This window comes from Pongo pygmaeus, chromosome 4 (assembly GCF_028885625.2).
Source record: "Pongo pygmaeus isolate AG05252 chromosome 4, NHGRI_mPonPyg2-v2.0_pri, whole genome shotgun sequence".
Taxonomy (NCBI): Eukaryota; Metazoa; Chordata; class Mammalia; order Primates; family Hominidae; genus Pongo; species Pongo pygmaeus.
In genome coordinates, this window is record NC_072377.2 from 155,476,467 (window position 1) to 155,499,561 (window position 23,095).

General features: G+C 42.5%; 1 protein-coding gene across 1 annotated transcript; it reads right to left on the reverse strand.

The window, feature by feature from the left end:
• Positions 1 to 5,734: 5,734 nt before the first annotated feature.
• On the reverse strand, positions 5,735 to 16,171 carry RBM22 (RNA binding motif protein 22). Its single transcript, XM_054489028.2, has 11 exons — positions 15,983 to 16,171; positions 15,495 to 15,548; positions 14,282 to 14,311; positions 13,539 to 13,671; positions 11,782 to 11,882; positions 11,524 to 11,696; positions 10,493 to 10,693; positions 9,066 to 9,230; positions 8,214 to 8,302; positions 7,890 to 8,021; positions 5,735 to 6,826 (listed from the first exon to the last, which is right to left on the reverse strand). Exons 1-11 carry the CDS (start codon positions 16,034 to 16,036, stop codon positions 6,696 to 6,698), a joined length of 1,263 nt encoding a protein of 420 aa, XP_054345003.1. The 5' UTR covers positions 16,037 to 16,171; the 3' UTR covers positions 5,735 to 6,695.
• Positions 16,172 to 23,095: the final 6,924 nt, after the last annotated feature.

Here is a 23,095-nt window from a genome sequence, read left to right on the forward strand (position 1 = left end):
TGGAGGCCTAGTCTCCAGAACTGTAAGACAATAAATTCCTGTTGTTTAAGCCAGTTTTTAGTACTTTGTTATGGTAGCCCTAGCAAACTAATACAGATTTGGTATATGAGATACTAAGTTAGATTTGATTAAAACAAAAAGCTTCTGCTTATCAAAAAAAAAATCACTAGGAAAGCGAATAAAGCTGGGCGCGGTGGCTCACATCTGTAATCCCAACACTTTGGGAGGCTGAGGTGGGCGGATCACCTGAGGTTAGGAGTTCGAGACCAGCCTGGCTAACATGGTGAAACCCCGTCTCTACTAAAAACACAAAAATTAGACGGGTGTGGTGGCACGTGCCTGTAGTCCCAGCTACTCAGCAGACTGAGGCAGGAGAATTGCTTAACCTGGGAGGTGGAGGTTGCAGTGAACCAAGATCACCCCACTGCACTCCAACCTGGGTGACAGAGCGAGACTCTGTCTCAAAAAAAGAAAGAAAGAAAGTCAATAGGCAGGCCACAGACTGGGAGAGAGTATTTGCAAACATGTCTCTGACAAAGGACTAATACCTAAGATGTATACCTTCTATAACTAGTTAATACAAAAAAAGACACCCAATAAAAATGACCAAAATATTTGGACAGACATGTCACAAAAGAAGAAATACAGGCTGGGCACAGTGGCTCACACCTGTAATCCCAGCACTTTGGAAGGCTGAGGTGGAGGATCACTTGAGGCCAGGAGTTCAAGGCTGCAGTGAGCTATGATCACACCACTGCACTCCGGCCTGGGTGACAAAGTAAGACCCCATTTCTAAAAATAAAAATAAAAACAGATTTTTCATCCTTAAGTTTCTCAATGTTAAAAAAAAAAAAGAAGATATGTAAATGGCCATAAGTAGTTGAAAAGGTATCCAACTTGTCACAATGGGAATGCAAAATAAAACCACAATTAAATACCATTACACACCCACCAGAATGGCTAAAATTCAGAAAACCATTTACATCAAATGGTGGCAACACTGTGGAGCAACTGGAACTCTCCTACATTGTGGTAGGAATGTAAAGGGAAAAAGTCTGACAGTTCTTTTTAAAACCAGACATGTTTAGTAATTCTGCTCCTAAGTATTTATGTATTTTTTATTTTTTTGAGACAGAGCTTTGATCTGTCACCAAGGCTGGAGTGCAGTAACGCCATCTCGGCTCACTGCGACCTCCACCTCCCAGGTTCAAGTGATTCTCCTCCCTCAGCCTCCCGAGTAGCTGGAATTACAGGCACCTGCCACCACGCTCGGCTAATTTTTGTATTTTTAGTAGAGATGGGGTTTCACCATGTTGCCCAGGCTGGTCTCGAACTCCTGACATCAGGTGATCCACCCCCCACCTCGGCCTCCCAAAGTGCTGGGATTACAGGAGTGAGCCACTGCACCCGGCCTTAAGTATTTATTAAAGAGAAATGAAAACATATATTCACAAACAATTTGTACAAGAATATTCATAGTAGCTTTTATTTTCAGTAGCAAAAAAACCCCAAACAAACTGGAAACAGCCTTGGTGTCCATCAATGGGAGGTTGGATAAGTGATGGCATAGTCATACAGTAGAATTCTATCCTGCCATAAAAAGGAACTGTATACAACATTATGGATGATTCTCAAACACATGCTACTAGAAAGAAGCCAAATATAAAAGAGTTCACACTGTGTGATTCTATTTATATGAAGTTCTAAAGGAAGCAAAACTAATCTGTGGTAATAAAAATCAGAACAGTAGATGCCTCTGGAGATTGGTAGGAGTGGGTATTGGCCAGGAAGAGCAGGAGGAAATTTTCTGGAGTGATGGTAATGTCCTATATCTTGACAGGGGTTTGAGTCACATGGATGTACACATTTGTCAAAACTCTTGAATGACATACTCATGCATTTTAGTCTATGTAACTTTGACCTTAAAAATCCACAAAAAATATTGAACTCTTTCATCTGGACAGATGGAAAAAAGAATTGAACTCTAGTTAATTAAACAAGGACCTCAACTTAGGATGGTTCAATTTATGATTTTTCAACTTTAGGATGTTGTGAAAGCAATACAACCATTCTGTTTTTCACTTTCAGGAGAGTAGTCAATAAATCACATGAGATATTCAACACTTTATTATAAAATAGGCTTTGCGTTAGGTGATTTTGCTCAATAGGCTAAGCTAAGCTGTGATGTTCAGTAGGTGTATTAAATACATTTTTCACTTAATGATATTTTCAACTTATCAGGATATAACTCTACCATAAATTGAGGAGCATCTGTATATAAATGCTGAAATGTTTAAAGGTGAAGTCTGCTGATGTCTTCAATTTACTCTGAAATGCATAAAAATAGACTGATGGGGCTGGGCACGGTGGCTCATGCCTATAATCTCAGCACTTTCAGAAGCTGAGGTGAGCAGATCTCTTGAGGTCAGGGGTTTGAGACCAGCCTGGCCAATATGGTGAAACCCCATCTCTACTAAAAAAATACAAAAATTAGCCGGGTGTGGTAGCACACGCCTGTAATTCCAGCTCCTCAGGAGGCAGAGGCAGGAGAATTGCTTGAACCTGGGAGGCGGAGGTTGAAGTGAGTCAAGATAGCACCACTGCACTCCAGCCTGGGTGACAGAGTGAGACTCTATCTCCAAAAAAAAAAAAAAAAAGACTGATGGATGCATAAAGAAATGGATAGATATGTGATAAAGCCAATATGGCAAAATGTTAATTGTAGAATCAGTTGGTGGGTATACGGTGGTTCATAGTAAAATTATTCTAACTTTTCTGTACATTAGAAAATTTTTACAGTAAAATGTTAGGGGCAAAAAAAAAAAAAGACTACAGAATCTCCGAGAAGAGTAACATTTTCTAATCTTAGAAGTGATCTTGGCCGGGTGCGGTGGCTCCCAGCACTTTGGGAGGCCGAGATGGGCGGACCACAAGGTCAGGCATTCAAGACCAGCCTGGCCAACATGGTGAAACCCCGTCTCTACTAAAAAAAAGACAAAAATTAGCCGGGCATGGTGGTGTGTGCCTGTAATCCTAGCTGCTCGGGAGGCTGAGGAAGGAGAATTGCTTGAACCTGGGAGGTGGAGGTTGTGGTGAGCTGAGATCGCACCACAGCACTCCAGCCTAGGCGACAGAGCAAGACTCTGTCTCAAAAAAAAAAAAAAAAAAAAAAAGAAGTGATCTCATCCTATACTAGTATTTCTCAAAGGGTGGTCTTTACCTCATAAAAATCCAAGAACTTAGACTCACTGAAGTTTAAAAATTGCTCTACCTGCCGACCCTGGAGAATTCTACTCCACAGCCAGGGCTTCAGCTGCCACCACTTCACTGACCATCCAAATCTTAATCTCCCTTAAGCTCCATTCCCCTTGGGTTGGGAATTTCCATTGGCCTTACAGATATCTTAAACTCACCAGATCCCATAGGGAATTCATATTTTCCTACCCCTACTTTCCAATCTCACTTTCTTCTTCCAGCATTCTCTATTTCAGGAAAAGACATCTTTCCACCCAGCTGACCAACCCAGAGACCTGAGGTGGGAGGTTAGGGGTTACCCTAGACTCCTCTCTTTTCACCTCCATTTATTTCAGGTCACAGTGGCTCACTGATTTGGCTTCCAGAACATCTGTTATATCTCACTCTTTTCCCCATGGGCTGTCACTGCCTTAGTCCAGTTGTCATAATGCTTTACCTTCTGAGCCTTTTCCGTTGGAGAAGGAGCTCAAAATATTACAGGCAGCAAAAAGGGTTAAGAGATGAGGCCTTATGACAACTAGAGAGAGATTAAGTACATACCAGGTTATACAGCTGGGAGGAGCTGAAGTTGAGATTTGAACTCAGGTAGTCTGGCTCCAGAGTCTGTTTAAAACACCATTACTTGCCTGGACGCGGTGGCTCATGGCTGCAATCCCAACAAAGGGAAGGCCAAGGCGGGAGGATTGCTTGAGCCCAGAAGTTTGAGACCAGCGTGGGCAATGTAGTGAGACCCCTATTTTTCAAAAAAAGAGGAAAACACCATCACTCAGTGTAAACCTACTATATAAACAAGTGCCTTATTATTATTAGATGCGAGGACATCTATATTTTTATTAGAGTAACACTAGCTGCTATAACAGAAAAATCCCCAAGTCTCAATGCCTTAATACAACAAAAATTTCTCATATAGCAATATTGTCTTCTAAGTGGTGATGGAGGAACCCAGGCTCCACTGTGTGACTCTGCTGTCTTCTAGAGACCATTCTGTGCATTCAGCCAGATGGAGAAAGCACACAGGACTGGGTGAGGGTTTTACAGGCCAAGCCTGGGAATGGCAAAAGTTGCTTTTCACCAAGTGTACCCAGCTGTCTGCCCTAGGCAATGGAATTTGGCAAGCAAGAGTTTTTGCCAAGATATAATTGCTGATAATTCTGATTTATGAATATCTATTCTATACTTCCCTTTATACTGGGTTTTTAAAAAAGATCCATAACCAGACTACACAAAAATTAGAATCTCCTCTTCCCCAAGAAAGCAAGGTTACAATACACAATTGGATAAGCATATATGTATGTATGTATGTGTATGTGGAGATGAAAATCATTGAATCTAGCAGTTATTAAAATGCTATCCATAAGATTCACATCTCATTTACAAATTGGCTAAAAATCCTTTACATGCTCAAAAGCAGGCAACAAAAAAAGACCCAAAAGGATACAAAAATACTTGGAAGTATTGTACATTGCTTCACATTTGACATTACTAGCAATAAAATGAAAATTTCTTAGTATAGATTTTTAAATCTTTAAAAAAGGCAATTTAAGTTCTCTAGAAAAAAAAAATCTGCAAATCTAAAACAGGGTGCCATATGGGGCATGTCCTTCTTGGAAGTAAACATTTTAGATAAAAGTGGCATGAAATTTGCTTCAGGAAATGGCTGGGCGAGGTGGCTCACTCCTGTAATCCCAGCACTTTGGAAGGCCGAGGTGGGCGGATCACGAGGTCAGGAGATCAAGACCAGCCTGGCCAACATGGTGAAACCCCATCTCTACTAAAAATATAAAAATTAGCTAGGTGTGGTGGTGCATGCCTGTAATCCCAGCTACGCAGGAGGCTGAGGCACGAGAATTGCTTGAAGCCAGGAGGCAGAGGTTGCAGTGAGCCGAGATCGCGCCACTGCACTCCAGCCTAGCGAGAGCGAGACTCCATCTCAAAAAAAAAAAAAAAAAAGTGGCTTCAGGAAAAATAGATTTATAATAAATGTTTCCTTTTAAAATGACTTTCCTAAGGATGACCTATTAAATTTTATTTTTTAGAGACAGGATCTCACCATGTTGCCCAGGCTGGCCTTGAGCTGCTGGCCTCAAGCAATCCTCCCACCTCAGCCTCTTAAGTAGCTGGCACTGTCGGCATGCACCCAGCTGGGTGACTTCTTAAAGTTACCCTTTATCAACTACCCTACACCAGGATCTGTGCTAAGTGTTTTTGTGCACTATCTTATTTCAACCTCACAATCACCCTCTGAAATAAGTACTAAAGAGGTCTGAACCTTTTAAATCATCATGGAATCTAACCTAAGAATAGGCTGAGGTAAAAAATAATAATAAGTAAATCATCATGGAATGGATATAATCAAAAGTCTAAAGCAACATTTAAAAAATTTACAATATATAACTCATTTCTATTAAATAACTTCCACTGACCTCAAGTTCAGCTACCAAAGGATAAAGAGGAATCTAGAAATAAACCCATGACAACATTTGAAAAATTGACCCGTTTTAATTATTTAAAACCAAAAAACACATCAAATTTCCTTTACCATCTACAATTCAGTTATATCCGAACACTCTAAGACCAAACAGAAGCAGGGATGACAATGAGACACTGAAGACACACGAAGGTGAATGCTGAAGACCATCAGAGTCCCAGCAGGAGGTCACGTCTTTCATTCAAACGCTCCAATGCTTTTCATTTCAGTTTGTTAAAGAACGTGTTTTACAGGAAGTTCTTTACAGTAATTTCATGCCAGACACCAGGTTTCTTCAATGGTACACAGCTCCATGAAATTTGTGTTTCCATCCAGTTGACAGGAATAAAAAGGAATTTTTATTTTTGTCTTTTTTTGGGCCGTAGAGACGTAAAATGGTCAGATTCCTTTAGGAATAAATGAGGAAAAGGAGAGGAAAGAAAAGATCTGGGCTGTGCTGGTGCTGGTTTCTACTCATCTTTCTGAGGGTGTGACTTCAAAAGAGTTAAATCACACTTAGGCCACTACAATGATTAGTACTAGTTATCTTTTTTTTAAGATGATAAAAAGGAAAATATCCAATGGACATAAAAATGGTCAAAGGTTTTTTTTACTGCAGGTCAATTTTTCCCCCGCCCAAAAAATATACAAAATGAACATATAATTGGGATGGTAACTCTGCTGGACATTCCAATTCACTCATCTGCTTGTGCCCCACACGGGTAAGGGGAACAGGCTTTAGGTTTTATTAGTCGTGTTATAGCAGTAACCAGATGTGTTAATGGCAGCTTATTTACGGTCCATCAATCCTTTGAACAAGTATAGGAAAGCATGGCTGTCAGTCTCTGCCCACATCTGAGCACATTCAGCTACCATGGAAACTACAAGGGAAGGAAAAATATATTTATTCCAAGATTTACTGGGAGTTTTAAGTGCCCTTTCTTCCACAGAGCCCCAGAGTGGTGACAAGGTGCTAGGGGCTGCTGTGTTTTCCAGCATGAGCTCCCATCCTCTGAGGGTCCTGAGAAGGATAGTGGATTGGTCCTGGAGCCCTCATGAAAGGAGGGGGTGGTCCCATTGGGTGGAACATGTGTGGCCCAAAACCTGCAGATACGAGAGAACAAATGTGTTAGGCTTGTAGTTTCCTTGATAACCTTTCAAACCTCTCAATCTTGCTAAGGTTAAAACCACCTACACATAAATCAAGGTTGACACGGGGCTTAAGCAAATGTCAGTTCACAAAACTTGCTTCCACTTGTTATTTCCTTGGTTTCAGAAACCTTTCCCCCACAGTCCAAAAAACTCCACCGCACTCAAGGTATCACCTAGTATGTCATCTGAGTTTCTGCTATGTATCCAACATGCCAAATCCTACCAGACAGGATTTAGTCAGGATTTGGGAGACAAGAAAGAAATCAGGCTGATGGCAAAGACTGTGTCATCATTAACTTCAATGCTTGACACCAGAATGGAGGGTGCTCAGAAACCAGATTCTCTTCAGAGTATGGGCTCTCTGCCACAGGAGAACTGGCTACCTGTGATTTCCTTCCACTGTTAACACTGTCTACAGCAGTGCTATACAAAGTGCCAGTCCTCCACCTATTTATGGCCACTCAAGACAAAGAGCTTGAGTCAAAATGTAAATTATATGACCAGGCACAGTTTAGTTCATCTGACAGTTTTTTTGGTAAGAAGACTTTCTCAATGAAGGAAGGGGTTCACTGATTTACATTCTGGCACAAGCTCCTGATCTTGTGGCAGACAGGTGATAAACACTGTAAAATGACACCCACTCACAGTCCGCACTGAGCAACAGTGCTCTAGGGCATCCATTAGCATTTAGTTTAGAAAAGGGAACAAATTGGTGACAGATCTTTGTAATCTAATAATCTTACTCTGCTGACACATATACGCGGATCAGATCTTTGTAATCTAATAATCTTACTCTGCTGACACACATACCTGGACCTTTAGAAAACTGGCCCCTTTCTTCTCCTCGGCAGAGCAGGAGGAAAAAAAATATCAGAAATCCCAACAGATCAACTTTACTTGCAGACTTCTACAGAGCAAACTCACAGGATTTGGAAGTGTTGAACGTGATGGTGAGGTTTATGAGACAGAACTTTCACAAGGATTTCTCTGGGCTAAGAAGGAAGATGGAAGTTACCTGGGGGTGGGGGTGGAGCAATGCCAGGGGGCGGTGGCAGAGCAATGTTCACTACAGCTGGAGGACCACTTGGGGGCAAGTTGAAGTAGTTGGCAGAGGCTTCTTCTTCTGCCGCAGGAGGAGGAGGAAGAGCTGGAGGAGAGAAAATAGTCAACACATAGAGGGGAGAACAATTGTGCAACACTGTTTCTACCACCTTTACATTCTCAGAGATCCTACTGGGAGAGTAGAGCGGCGACATGAACCAGACCTGGGTCCCATCTTCCAAAATAGGAACATCAGGGCAGACAGAGCTTCTGAAGTCAGCAGGGAGTCTGCACTCACCTCCTGGCAATCCTGGAACAGGTTCTAGTTTGATCCCAGAGTCTGTAGTTCCATCTTTCTCTTTTTCTTTTCCTCTGGCTGCTTGGGATCTGGGAAACACACATGCATACAGTCGGCACTTTGGCCCACCTTATCTCACACCTCTGCTTCTTACATTCCCCAGTCCAATGGAGTTCCTTCGCTCTACCTCCTCCTCAGCACACACTCTTTTCCCATAAATGCCACTGTGCACAGTGAACAAAAGCAAAGGTTTTGACACAGGAAAAGACCTGGTTCAAAACCTGCTAGATCATAAGGACCAGAAGAGGCAACACATACGTGTTTAGCACAGTGCTTACCACATAGGGAGCGCTCCACAAAGGCAGATGCTGCTATTAGCCATCTCTTCCCTGGTTCCAAGTTGGAGACATGTTCCCCCTTTGAACTGGGTCTTTCACCTGTGTCTCTCTTATGCAATCATCACTTTTAAACTTAAAATAGTGATTCTTTCCTGTTTTATCTTCTCCACTGGACAATCAGCCTCTAACGGCAGAATCTAGGTCTAATTCATTTATAAACCCTAAAATTCACCTTTCATGCCCTGGCATTATACTTGGCCTATAATAGCTAGTCACAAAAACAGGAACCTTCAAAGGAGTAGATTATACACCAACCCCGTGAATACATTTCCAAAGCAGGGTTCTCCCAACATCCACAGGAATCAACTATCACATAGAGAGTGATCTTTGAAAGATCTCTTTAAAGATCCTGTTCATTTAAGCCTGTTAACCAAAAGCCTACTAGTCTCCAGAAAATGAAGTAGTTTCTTAAAAATCTAAGCAAAATGTCACTTAAAAATAGTTTAATTCTCACCTTCCCCATTTCACATTCAGTCTGCGGCCATTTACAATCAACTTATTAAAGGACTTCTCAGCAGCCACTTCTGCAGCCTGCCGTGTGGCAAACTGGATGAAAGCACACTGCTGTCTCTGCACAACAGTGATCGTCCGGATCTCTCCAAACTGGTAGAAATGATTTCTGAAGGGAAACAGGCAGAGAAAAATGAAAGTGAGAGTTAACAAAGATGTTCCCAGGAGACTGAAAATGGATTAACTTTCACTGACACACCACTAGGCAGGTGGGCCCCAAGATTATCTGCCTAACTACCCGCAGGTGTCCCCCCCATATCTTGTCCTACTGTGGGTGCTGCTGATTGAGAGAAGGAAAGAAAAATAATGAGTAAATAAAGGTTCTCAAACATCTCAGGGTTTTTTCCCATGGAGGAAAGGGGGTTCTAATAGGTTCCTTAAAGACCCTAAACCCTAGATAAGGGGTTGGCAAACTACAGCTCTCAAGGCCCATGAGCCAAGAAAGTTTAAAACAAGAATACATGACAGAGACTGCATGTGGCCCACAATGCCTAAAATATTCACCATCCAGCCTCTTATAGCGAAAGTCTGCCAACCCCTGGGGGTTGTCTAGCTCACTTGGATAGGGTTTAATGGAGACAGGCTACCAAGGGCAGGTTATAAACTTACAGGAGTTTCTTCTCCACTTTATCTCTTTGGAAGAGGTAATTTCCATTACTATCTGCCCAGATGTCTCATCTAGCCAAGCATAATACAAGCCAAAAATAACACAAATTTATCAAATGCCAGTCTCTTTAAAAAGCCAACAATTTAAACCATAAGAGTTTTATCATCGCAAAGCTCTCCCTCCTCTACATAATTCATCATACTTGGATGCGTGCCATCCTTTAAAACTTGGCTGTTAGGTCAAATAGAATCCTATGTCATTATTACCATATACCAGGATGGATAAGCACTCTTTGTGCTTTGGTTCTGAGACAGGGTCTCACTCTGTTGCTTAGGCTGGAGTGCAGTGGTGCAATCACAGCTCACTGCAGCCTTGATCTCCCAAGCTCAAGCGATCCTCCTGCCTCAGCCTCCCAAACAGCTGGGACTACAGGCACATGCCACCACACCCGGCTAATTTTTTTTCTTAGTAGAGATGTGGTCTCACTATGTGGCTCAGGCTGGTCTCAAACTCCTCGGCTCAAGAGATCCTCCCAAAGTGTTGAGATTACAGGCATGAGGCACTGTGCCCAGCCACATAAGCACATTATTACTGTGGCACCATAAACGACAATTTTACAAAAATTCCAGTCAGCATGATACTAACAATAGACAGACTAAAGAAAAATGTATTTTGTACAGAATGATCATTCTTGCAGTCTTTGCAAATAAATTATTCCAGGGCAGTTAAAGGCAAAAATAACTCTCTAACTTATACCCACAAACCTTAAATCTGTCTCAGTAATGGTATCACCTAGACCACCGACATATAGCGTGGTGATAGTTTTATCCTCTGGTGGGTCCAGCCGAGGCATTGTTGAAGCCCGCTTTAGAAGCTTGTCAGCTACAGGATCATTGATTCCATAATATCGATCTTTAATATTCTGATCAGCAAGGGGGTCATCTGGATCTGTAGGCTTCTCATGTCTATGATTCAAGAAAAAAAGAAGGCATAAAGGTGAAACAAAGGTGAAAAAATGGTATCTTCCAAGAGTAGCTACATATTAAAGTCCTAGATACATATTCTGAAATGCCTTTTGAACTAGAAACTATGGTTTCTACCAAAATATAATTACCAAAATAGACCTAATACCAAGAGATTTACTGTATCACAGAAGGAATTCCTAGCCTCCTAAAAGCCACCCTTAGGCCATCTAGGATGCCAAACTTTCCTTATAAATAAATACTCTTGACATGATCCGCCCCCTCCTGTCCCCCCAGAAAGGGACACATGATTACCCCTCTCTAGGTCAATGATTCTTAACACATTTGGGGTGTTGTATTCCACTGAGAATCTGATTAAAGCTATGGACCTAGCCCCAGAGAAAGCACATACATTATTTTTTAGGGGGTGGGGTTAACCAATCCCAAATTAAGAACTCCTAATCCAGATGCTTGGCAGTCTTAACCAAAACATACACACCCTTTAGAAGTCTGACCTTACTTTGACTTCAACCATACATTGAGAGTCAACTCATTTAAACCATGGCAGTGAAGATTTACTTCTCAGGTAGAAATGTTTAGGGTCAGCATCTATACTGTATGGCATAGCAATTTAGTTTCCAAGGCTCAATTGTAAGTAAAAACTACAATTTATTCATGCTCTTCTAAATTTCATAGTTCTAAGACATGAGATATACCACATTAGTTGTATGACTTTTAGATTTTAAAGCAGAAACAGTTTAAGCTAGGACCTCCCATTTCTTAGATGAGAAATCATCTGAAAGCAAATACTGAAAATGAGGCTCGGCTCTTGCCTGTATGGACATTCCTCTCCTCTCTTACACTCTCCTTTCACCCAGAAGGAGCAAATGTGGGGTCGATTCCTTTTGTAGTAGGGTGTGGTCCGGGCCAGTTTGAGCAGCATGTCACTGGTAGATGTGGCTTTCCCCAGCATGCCAACTGGCCGTGTTCCATCAGAGTTAGAAATCTAAGTGGGGATGACAAATTCAAAAGATAAATTATACAGACTGTGTCAATTCATTAGGATTTCTATCCAAAAAGTGGCAGCATACCTCTCTCTCCATATTCTGTGTATAGTACTCTTTGTTGACATCTGACTTTGGCATGTCATCTTTAAAAGACAATCCTGCGTCACGAACCTGGATGGGCAGGCCTGGTACAAAAAAAGAGGAAGAAGACCTCAGATGTATTTTAAAACATATCCATACTAACCATGCACACAGAATACATCATCTTTCCCTTCTCCTCTTTCCTATTTAGTACCAGAGACTTTACTATGTTTTTATTCAAACTCTTTAGCACCATCAGGTTACTTCTGCTACACAGCATGCTAAGAAATTGTCCAAATTCCTGAACTGTCAGGAAATTTGATGAAATCAATGTTTTAGAAAATCTTTTAGGCTGGGTGTGGTGGCTCATGCCTGTAATCCTAGCACTTTGGAAGGCTGGAGCTGACAGACAGCTTGAGTCCAGGAGTTCGAGACCAGCCTGGTCAACATGGTGAAACCCCATTTCTACAAAAAATACAAAAATTAGCTGGGTGTGGTGGTATGCACCTGTAGTCCTAGCTACTCAGGAGGCTGAGGTGGATCACCTGAGCTTGGAAAGGTTAAGGCTGCAGTGAGCCATGACCATGCCACTGCACTCCAGCCTGGGCAACAGAGTGACACCCTGTCTCAAAAACAAAAAACAAAAAAATTATAAAAGAAAATTTTTAGATGAACAAACTGTGCCCATGGTCATATTCAACCTGTAAATTAGCTCCTAGTTTTTATTACAACATGATTTATTTAAAGTAAATGTAAAAGTGGTTTCTTTCTAGGTTAGTCCTATAGATCCTCTGGATAGTCACAGTCATGTAAGGGTCACTGTACTCCAGGACCAGACGCCTCCTTAACAAACACATAAATAACATTACATAAAATGTGGCCAGGACTCTGACTAGAAGAGTAACTCCAATGAACTTAACATACATAAACTCATATATTTTTCCCTTTCCTTTACTAGTAAAAACTCCTGTTGAAAAATGATCTTTCTGAAAAACAGTCACCTGCGGTTAAAAAAAAAATTACTCCCAAAAGCAGTTACTCTGAAACAGTAGCAATATATCAGTTCTAACAACACAATTGAGACAAAAGTCTAAAGCACAATTAGGCTGGCTATAGTGGCTCTGGGAGGCCAAGGTGGGAGGACTGCTTGAGGCCAGGAGTTCAAAACCAGCCTGGGCAAAATAGTGACACACACACACACGTGCACTGGGTATGGTGGTATACCAGGAGGCAGAGGCAAGAGGATCCCTTGAGCCCAGGAGTTCAAAGTTGCAGTGGGCTGTGATCACAACACTGTACTCTAGCCTGGGTGTCAGAGTGAGACCCTAACTCAAAAAATAAAATAAAATAAAGCACAATTACCCTGTGAGCTTCTGATTGGGATGGTAGAAAAAAGCTCTGGATCAAGAAAGAAGCCTAAGGCAAATAAATTATCTATCATAGAATCAATGCCTTTTACCTCACTTGGGCTACAGAGATGAAGGTTTAGGCCACTTTGGATTAATTTCCAACTTTTCCTTAAGTTCCTACTATTGTTCAGGCCACTTTTGATTAATTTCCAACTTTTCCTTAAGTTCCTACTATTGTTCAGGGCTCTAGAGTGGCCTAATTATGGTTCTTTTCCTGGGAAAAGCAGACCACGGCAGACATTCCAAAGTGAAATCAGAACCAGAGCTAGGGTGAGAAGTGGGAGACAAAAGACTGGCTTGTAGTTTTAGGTACCTGCACACTTTCAGATTTATTGGACAGGTCAAACATACCATACTCTAGGTCTAAGAGGCAGGTCTGACAGACATTCTTCAATTTACTGCAGGTTTGGCACACTTCAGTCTTCTTGAAACGCATGCGGACTCCAGGGCACCAGCGAAACACTGTGAATGGCCTGGCACAGATCTGCAACACAAAGCAAGAGCCATAGAATGTCAATGGTCCTGATCTGGGCAATCTGGAGATCTGATAACAACGGGGCATTCAAAAAAGGATCCCTGAATGTAGGGTTCAGAAGAGACCTTAGCAATCACCTAGTTGATTTGATGTTTCAATACAATTTTCAGCATCCTTCTCCAGCAAAAATTCAGAGTACAGAAATGAAATAGACTAAAGGTCAAAGTTCTTCCCATCCTAGAGCTAAGCACCAATAATAATCTGAACCTTAATCTTTTTTAGGGGGAGTGGGGAGTGTCATGTAATTTTTTGAGAATCTTCTGACAAGAATGACCTTCCTCCTCAGCTAAAATGCTCGTGTGGACAGTCATACACCACCTGGTATACAAACTCCTTCAATGCCCATCCACTGATACCGTAAGAATCTCTACATTAGAGGGTTCATTTTCTTACTTCCCACATAAACAGTTGCCAGCCAATGAATATATCAGTAATACATAAAAAGCTGTATAGCACTGATTTTTACTGGAAGACTTCAAAACTTAGTAAGCTGAAGGCTAATTTGGTAGAGAAAAGAAAAATAAAACAGAAATCATTACTCTTTAACAGACATACTTACTTTGCATTCCTTCCCATACTTTTCTTTGGTCTATAATAGAAAAAAAAATAGAAAAGAACTGGAGTTACAGAAAGAAAAAAGCCAGATGTCTACTCTTTCCTTAAACATAACCCAAGAAATATGTCTGGAAATCCCTGGCATCCTAGAGAGAGAAAAACAACAACAACAACAAAAACCAAAACCCAACCTTTTTTGGGAAGAGGGTAGGGAACATACTATAACAACATATTATAAGTTATAACATCTCAAGAGTATACGGATCTGGGCTGGGTGGCAGTGGCTCACGCCTGTAATCCCAACACTTTGAGAGGCCAAGGTGGAAGGATCGCTTGAGCCCAGGAGTTCCAGACTAGCCTGGGCAACATAGCGAGACGCTGTCTCTACAGAAAAAAAAAAAAAAAAAATAGAGTATATGCATCTAATACTAGGTAAGTGAATGTCTTTCCACAGCCACAACTCTTAGGTTCATTTTGGCTCCCAAGTTCACTCCCAAGAACTAACATTCCTAATGCTTTCCACAATCCCTACATCAGAGAGGATACAGCTATGGCCCACCCACTTTACAAAGTTTAGTCAAAAGGTAGCTACTGTAGACTTGCCCTGTGCCAATGCCCGGGATATAGTAAATGTTCTGTTTAAACAGAACTATTCAAACATCTTGAACCATTCAAACATCGTGAACATACTAACATATCAACACCTCTACGACTACACAATAATACAGCCCTAACCTAATTATTGTTAACTGGTTCTAATTTCACCCTTGTTTGTAAGAAAGGGGGAATGCTTACTTTAAAGAGATAAAGTACACTGGCCAAAAGGCATTTGACCAGGAGTCAGGAAACCTAGTTTCTACTTCTGGTTCTCCTCCTATCATGCTGACATTCCTAGAGCCAGAATATCTGAACTTAAATCCCAGCTCCATTCCTTACTATTGTATGAAAAGACACAAACGCTCTCACCTTCTGGTCAACAGACCTATTTCCTAGGTAAATGCTCAACAAATACTAGCTATCGTTATTACCCCTACATTACAGGAGTGTTACCGGATTCGTAAGAGAATACACATGACAGTTCTTTGCAAGTCGTCCAGCACTTCGCGTTAGTAAAAGAGCATCATTTTTTCTGCTTGTCTAAGAGAAACACTTCACAGTGTGCAAGTACCACAACATCGACAGGACATGAATAACTCGTTTCACACGCGATCACTCACCATTCGGATATATGGGTTTTCTCCAAGACATGTCTGGCACAGAATGGGGAAGTCCTGGTGAAAATGGGAAATCTGGTTGAGGACCACCCTCCGAAGACCCTGACACCTCAGTGACACTTGGGGTGGCGAGGGGGCGGGAAGCGAGGGTGGGGAACTAGGCACGGCAGGAACCCGAAGTCCATCACGACCCGATGGCGGGAGGGAGCGCTGTCTGCACTTCCGGCAGGCGGCGGGAGAAAAGAAAACCAGCTCTAATAGGCTGGAGGGGGCAGGGATGGAAAGGGTGCCGGTCCCGGGACCCTGGCTAAGCCCCCTCCCTTCAAGCCTGCAGGAGGATCGCCCTCCGCCCTCCTGCTCCGGCCAAGCTAGGCCGCCGCGCTGGCTCCTCCCCGGAATTCCTTCGGCCGCGCCGCAGGCCCTGTCCTGCCAGCTTGCAAGGTGCGCGGCTTCGCCTCCTCCTTCCATCCTCCTCCGGCAGGCACACTCACCGCATCCTCCCAGTTCTGCCTGTTGTAGGTGTTGGAACCCAGAGAGGTCGCCATCTTGAGAGCGTCCGGAGGTAGCTGTAGCTTCCGAATTGGGACAGCGGACCGCCACAATCCCGTCAAGCCCCGAGGCTAGCGCCGCGGCGGTCGGCGTCTTATTTACGCGTCTAGTGCTTCTTCCGGGGCGGGGCCTTTGCGTCATGACGTCGCCCGCTCTTGGAATTAATAAGCTTAACAGTTGGGGTCCTGGTATAATGCACCTGGATGCTTCCTTCGAGTTTTTGCCTGCTTGGAATGAAGGGCCACACGTACAGTTGATTTATTTAAAAATTGGGCGAAAGAATAAAGGAAGACGTAGTGCATCAGAGGCTGGGGTTAAAATAGCGTTCGCTACCACTGAGGCGCTTATTATGCCAAACTCTGGGCGAAAGCCTTGCGGTTCCAGTGTCTTATTTATTCTCATAACCTCTCTGTAGGGCTGCCAGATTCTGATTCTGTCTCTCTCTCTCTCTCTCTCTCTGTCTCTCACACGCACGAATTACAGAACGTCTAAAGTTGAATTTCAGATTAACCGCGAATCGCTTTTTAATTATAAATATATTTGGTACCTACTTGTCCTAAAGTAGGATTCGTGGTTGATCTGAAATTCACATCACTTAACCAATCGTCCTGTATTTTATCTGGTAACTCTACCCTGTAGGCAAGTATGATGATCCCTCTTTTATAGAAAGGAAAACAGGTTTCGAGAGATTAACCTAATCTCTCCTGATTTAGCTCCTGGTTGTGGAGCTAAAAAGTGGTGAAGCCACAAATTCATTAGTACTGTTTCATTTCCAGCTTCTGAAATGACAAGGGTCTTATGAATCAACATATGCATTATTTGATTTTTGGAATAACTTATAACCACTCCGCTAATATTTTATGAGTTTCAAGCCATTCTGGTACCACTTTCATACTTATCGTGTCATCAAGCTATCTAACACATTTATTTAAATCACCTCATTAAAAAAAAGGTTGATTTAAAGTATAATTTACATAAAGTTTTATCCTTTTTAGTTTTGAATTTTGTACATACATTCACTTACAAATATGGAATTGTCTGTCATCCCCAAAGTTCCCTTGTTTCTGTAGTTAGTCCACTTATCCCATACTCAAACCATGGCAATCACTAATCTGTGTTCCGTCCCTAGTTTTGCCTTTTCCAGAATGTCATATAAATGGAATCCTGTATATCCTTTTGGATCTGATTTTTTTTCACTTAGTATTTTGTAGTTGAGATTCATCCATATTATTACATGTATCAATAATTTCTTCCTTTGTATTACTGAGTAGAATGCCATTGCATGGATATATCATACAATTCACTTGCCAGTTGCTGGACATTTGGGTTGTTCCCAGATTTTAGTGACTATAAATAAAACCATTATAAACATTCACATACAGATCGTTGTATGGACATTGGTTTTCATTTTGCTTGTGTAAATACCTTAGAGTGAGATTATTTGATCATATGGTAAGTATATCTTTTCCTTTATAAGAAAGTCCTTGGGTTTATCTGAGCTTCTTGGATCTGTGATTTGTTGTCTTTTATTATATTTGGAAAATTCTCAAGTATCATCTCTTCAGACAGTCTTCTGCCTGGTTTCTACATCTGTGACTCCAATTTCACGTGTCTTGTGAGGAGTGCAAGGTCAGAAATAACAGAGTCCACATACATTTGTTTTTCCACAATGCCAGACTTTTACTGATGCTATTTCAATCACAAAAGCCACGAACTACATGGAGTTTCCAAGAAAGCAATTCTCCTTAGTACTTCCCACTCACTCAGCACTCAAGAGTCTTGGACACACAGGCTCAAGGCACTCCACAGGTCAATCAATATTGCAAATCATGCATAATGGTATACTTAATCAACATATATATTATAGAGTGAACATTCCACAAACAAAATAACATTTAACATTAAGAGAAAAGAGATAGGACCCCTTTCTCCTTTAAGTTTGGAGCCCTCAGAATTATCTCCTTTCCTTCCTTTTTCCCTCTTTCCTCCCCCCAATTTTTTTTTTAATCTTTGTGGGACATGACTTCTAGGAATGAGCCTTCCTAGCAACATGGGACATGACTTCCTAGGAATGAGCCTTCCTAGCAACGTGGGACCTGAATTTCCTGGAATAAATCATCCTAGCAACAAGAAACCAGCTCAAAAAAGGAGGAAAAAGCAGCCTGAGACCAGGAACACATATTCCTTTTAAAATGCTTTCTCCAAAAGATGTTAAAGAAAAAAAGGGGGAAATGTGAAAGGAAATTAAATCTTGGACCCCAAACTCATTAAGCCAAAGAGAAAAGTCAAGTTGCGAAGTGGGTCACACAAACCTGCCTCCCGCTTTTGGTTCCTAAATAAGATGGCTACAAGATGGAAAACTACATGCCTCCCCCATATTTTGCCCACAAGGAAATTCCTAGTGAGGAATTTTACTTTCCTAGGAAGGAAAAAAGAAAAGAGAAGAAAAAATATATATAGGGACTAGGCCAGATTTATAGCAACAAAAGGAAAGCAAACCTGGAAGCTGAGTCAGGCTTCATTACTGCCCCAATTAAAGCAATTCTCTGGGCAATCATTACCTTAGCCCTTTCGGTTGCACATTGACTTATTTGCAAACACATACTATAACAACATTGTAAGCAGAAACAGGACAGAACATAAATTATTCCTCCTATTATAAGCAATAGCTTCTGCCACTAAATTCCCCAGGATCCAAACCAACCACTCAAGCAATGGATTAGTGAGGATTTTGGATCTGACAGTTGATTATCTGGGTTTTCATATCGGTCATAAGTCAGGTTATGTTCTTTGATTCATCTGGAATATACACACAACATTTCAGTTTTTATGGTGGCACAGGTTCCCCTTGTGCTGCCGTGAGTATATCTAAAGCCACATAGTTTTGCAACACAGCTTTCCTCATAAGCATGACCTCATTGCTTAGCAAAGAGGTACTCATGCAGCTACCATTTAGGGCCTTTGGGTGTAATTCGTTAAGGCCTCTATATGCCATATAACATCTTCGATGCCTATCTGTGGTACAAAGATTGAAGCTAAGTGATCATACCACTGGAATACCAAACATGTCCAATGAGATTGTAAATGAAAAACATTTGCTGGTTTTGGAAGGGTCTGAATTACTGGGCAACATATGGGGGAGGCATGTAGCTTTTCATCTTGTAGCCATCTTTTATTTAGGAGCCAAAAGCAGGAGGCAGGTTTGTGTGACCCAGTTCCCAGCTCGACTTTTCCCTTTGGCTTAATGAGTTTGGGGTCCCAAGACTTAATTTCCTTTCACAATATATATTATCCATATTTTCCTTCTCTTTTTTTCGAGATGGGGGTCTCACTTTGTCACCCAGGCATGATCATAGCTCACTGTTACCTGGAATTCTTGGATTCAAGGGATCCTCCAGTCTCAGCCTCGCAAGTAGCTGGGACTATAGAAGCAGGCCACGGTGCCCGGCTAATTTTTAACTTTTTTGTAGAGACAGGGTCTCACCACGTTGCCCAAGCTGGTCTCGGAACTCCTGGGCTCAAGTGATTCTCCAGCCTTGGCCTCCCAAAGTGCTGGGATTACAAGTGTGAGCCATGGCACCTGGCTCCATATTTTCCACCAGATTTTTTAACATTGTAGGGGCCAACAGAAAAGTTCCCCTTTGCCCTCTTAAGATTCACTGAAAATTAACTAGCAAAAGGCAGATTAATAGGAGAAAAGACATACAAATTTATTTGATCATAGTTTTACGTGACACAGGAGCCTTCAGAATGAAGACCCAAATGGGAAATTGTCCATTTATATGCCTAGGTTCAACAAAGTATGGACAGCTATGTAGAAATAGGATTGGACAAAAAGGGTACTGATTTAGTGCTAATAGACTGAGTGGGGAAACCCAGTGAGGCCTGTCTGTCTAGATTCTTGGCCTCTCTAGGCAGCATTCCTTCCTTCTGGGTATGGACAGGACCCTCTTTGGAATGGGGGTCTTATGACCTACAATCTAAAACAAAGTAGCTCAGATAATTTCTTCAGAGCCAGTTTTTACACAGAAAAGCAAGGGGGAAGTTAGAGTAGTGTTTTTTTTTTTTTTTTTGAGACAGAGTCTTGCTCTGTCATCCAGGCTGGAGTGCAATGGTGCGATCTCAGGTCACTGCAACCTCCGCCTCCCAAGTTCAAGCAATTCTCCTGCCTCAGCCTCCTGAGTAGCGGGGATTACAGGCGCGCATCACCATGCCTGGCTAATTTTTGTATTTTTAGTAGAGACAGGGTTTCATCATGTTGGTCAGGCTGGTCTCGAACTCCTGACTTTGTGATCCACCTGCCTCTGCCTCCCAAAGTGCTGGGATTACAGGCGTGAGCCACCGCATACGGCCTAGAGTAGTAGTATTTTACATTTTATGGCTGGCTTTGGGGAAAAGGGGTTCTCTCTATGACCCACCTTGAGGAAAAGGAATTCAGTGTCTGTGGCTAGGCTTGGGGAAGAATGAAGGGCCAGAGACAGGAAGGCAGAAGGTCAGAGAGAAACTTTCGCTTCTGAGGCTGCTTCAGAGCCTTAATTTGGGGTATCATTTTCTGAGCCCCAACAACATGTTAAAGTTTCTGTCCATTAGTTCAAACATCTGGGTCATTTCCATATATAGTCCTATAGATTGCTTTGTCTGTGAGGAATGTGTTATTTTTGCTTTTTTGTGTGTCTCAATTCTTTATTGAATGCCAGTCATTGCTTACATATTTTCATTTCATTTTTTTGAGACAGGGTCTCACTTTCTCACCCAGGCTGGAGTGCAGTGGTGCAGTCTCAGCTCACTGCAACCTCTGCCTCCTGGGTTCAAGCGATTCTCGTGCCTCAGCCTCCTGAGCAGCTGGGACGACAGGCCTGCACCACTACACCTGGCTAATTTTTGTACTTTAAGTAGAGATGGGGTTTCACCATGTTGGCCAGGCTGGTCTTGAACTCTTGGCTTCAAGTGATCTGCCTGCTTTGGCCTCCCAACGTGCTGGGATTACAGGCGTCAGCCACCGTGCCTGGCCAAGTCATTGCTTATATAACAGAAGAGAATGAGGTAAATCATATTAATGCTCGGAAATGGGCAAGTGTGTTCTGTTAGACCGTCTGCGTGGGGTTTGGTCAATCTGGTCAGGAATCAAGCTGGGCTTGGGGTTTTTGTTTTGTTTTGTTTTTGTTTTTGAGATGGAGTTTCGCTTTTGTTGCCTACACTGGAGTGCAATGGTGCGATCTTGGCTCACCACAACCTCCACCTCCCGGTGCAAGCGATTCTCCTGCCTCAGCCTCCTGAGTAGCTGGGATTACAGACATGCGACACCACACCCGACTAATTTTGTATTTTTAGTAGACATGGGGTTTCTCCATGTTGGTCAGGCTGGTCTCAAACTCCTGACCTCAGGTGATCCGCCTGCCTTGGCCTCCCAAAGTGCTGAGATTATAGGCGTGAGCCACCGCACCTGACCTGGGCTTGGGTTTTATTGCTATGGTTGCTTTCAATGTACCACAGTTTTCACCTCCTCTAGCATTATTCTATACTGTACGTTGGGACTGAAGAACTCAAGTGTTCATGCTTCATCCTCAGCTTACAGCTGTCCTGCCTACCTGCACAGTGGGACTAGCTTTCTAGGCCTTTGCCCATCCCCTAGAAATGGATGCTTGTCACTAGCTGCTTGGTAGGCTGGTAGCGGGGTAGAAGTAAAGGGGTTCTCTGTTGTTCTAATTCAATTCAGCCTCAGTCTTCAGCAGGCCCTATGTGTGGGCCTTAGGAATAGATCTTTTCTCAGCCCAAAACTGGGTAAGATCATTAAATGAGTGTAAAGAGGAAAGAAGTGTGAGAAATGAGATTTGGTATACTGCAAGGCTGGGAAGATGGGAAAGAACTAGCAAAGAATATGGAAGAAAACTTTCTAGCAGGGTAGACAGAAAATGGTTACTGAACTAAACTGGGGTCTGCTCACCCAGTGCCGCAAAGCCATTGACATCAGGCTAGTAGCAAGAGAAAGTGAGGCATTTTATTGCAGGGCACCATACAAGGAGAACTGCACAGATCATGCTGAAGACCCGAACTCCCAGATGGCTTAAAGGTACGGGTTTTTAAAGGCAGGGAAAGAGGTTACAGGCAAAGTCATAAATCAATACATAGAGGCTATACATTGGTTTGACCTGAAAAGGTGGGACATCTCAAAGCTGGGATGGGGTGGACTCATAGGTCATAGGTGGTTTCAAAGATTTTTTGATTTATGATTAAGGCGGTGAAGCTGTCTGTCTAAACTTGGGATCCACAGAAAAGAATGTTAGCTCTGGCCGGTGGACATGACTTCCTCCAGGCCCCTCAGGAAGCAACTTAGAACAATGAACAGTGGTCAGAGTTCAGTTCTCAGTTTCCCCTTATCCGAGGTTTAAATCTGTTTGGTGAGAGTCCAGGTTTCTGAAAAGCTGGGAACACATGTTACCCTTAGCTTCTATAGGGAACAAAACATCTCACTCTGACTTCCTTGGCTATTGTGTTCAGCTACTTCTTGCTTATCAAGTTGCTCATTAACTTCTCTGGGCTAGCTAGGTGCCTAGAATTCCCTTGAAGAAACTCAAGATTTCCCTTTATTTCCATGCGTGGAGGGGCCCACAAGCCTCCTAAAAGGGGGTCCCTGCTCTGCCTCAAAACCAGGAGTGTTGTGTTCTGGAAACCAAGCAAAGCCTTTCAAGAAGGAAGAGATAAACTGTCAGATCTACTGAAAAATTGCATAGTTAAGGACTGAGAACTGACCCTGTATTTAAGTGTGGTGATTGCCGGTGACCTTGACAAGAGCAGTTTTGACCAAGTGGTGGCACTGAGAGTCTAACTGGAATGGGTTCAGTTCAGGTAAGAATGGAAGAACTGGAAGGTTGAATTAGGGTGTTTTTTTTTTTTTTCTTCCCTTGAGATGGAGTCTCGCTCTTGTTGCCCAGGCTGGAGTGCCGTGGCATGATCTCGGCTCACTGCAAGCTCCACCTCCCGGGTTCATGCCATTCTCCTGCCTCAGCCTCGAGAGTAGCTGGGACTACAGGCACCTGCCACCACGCCCGGCTAAT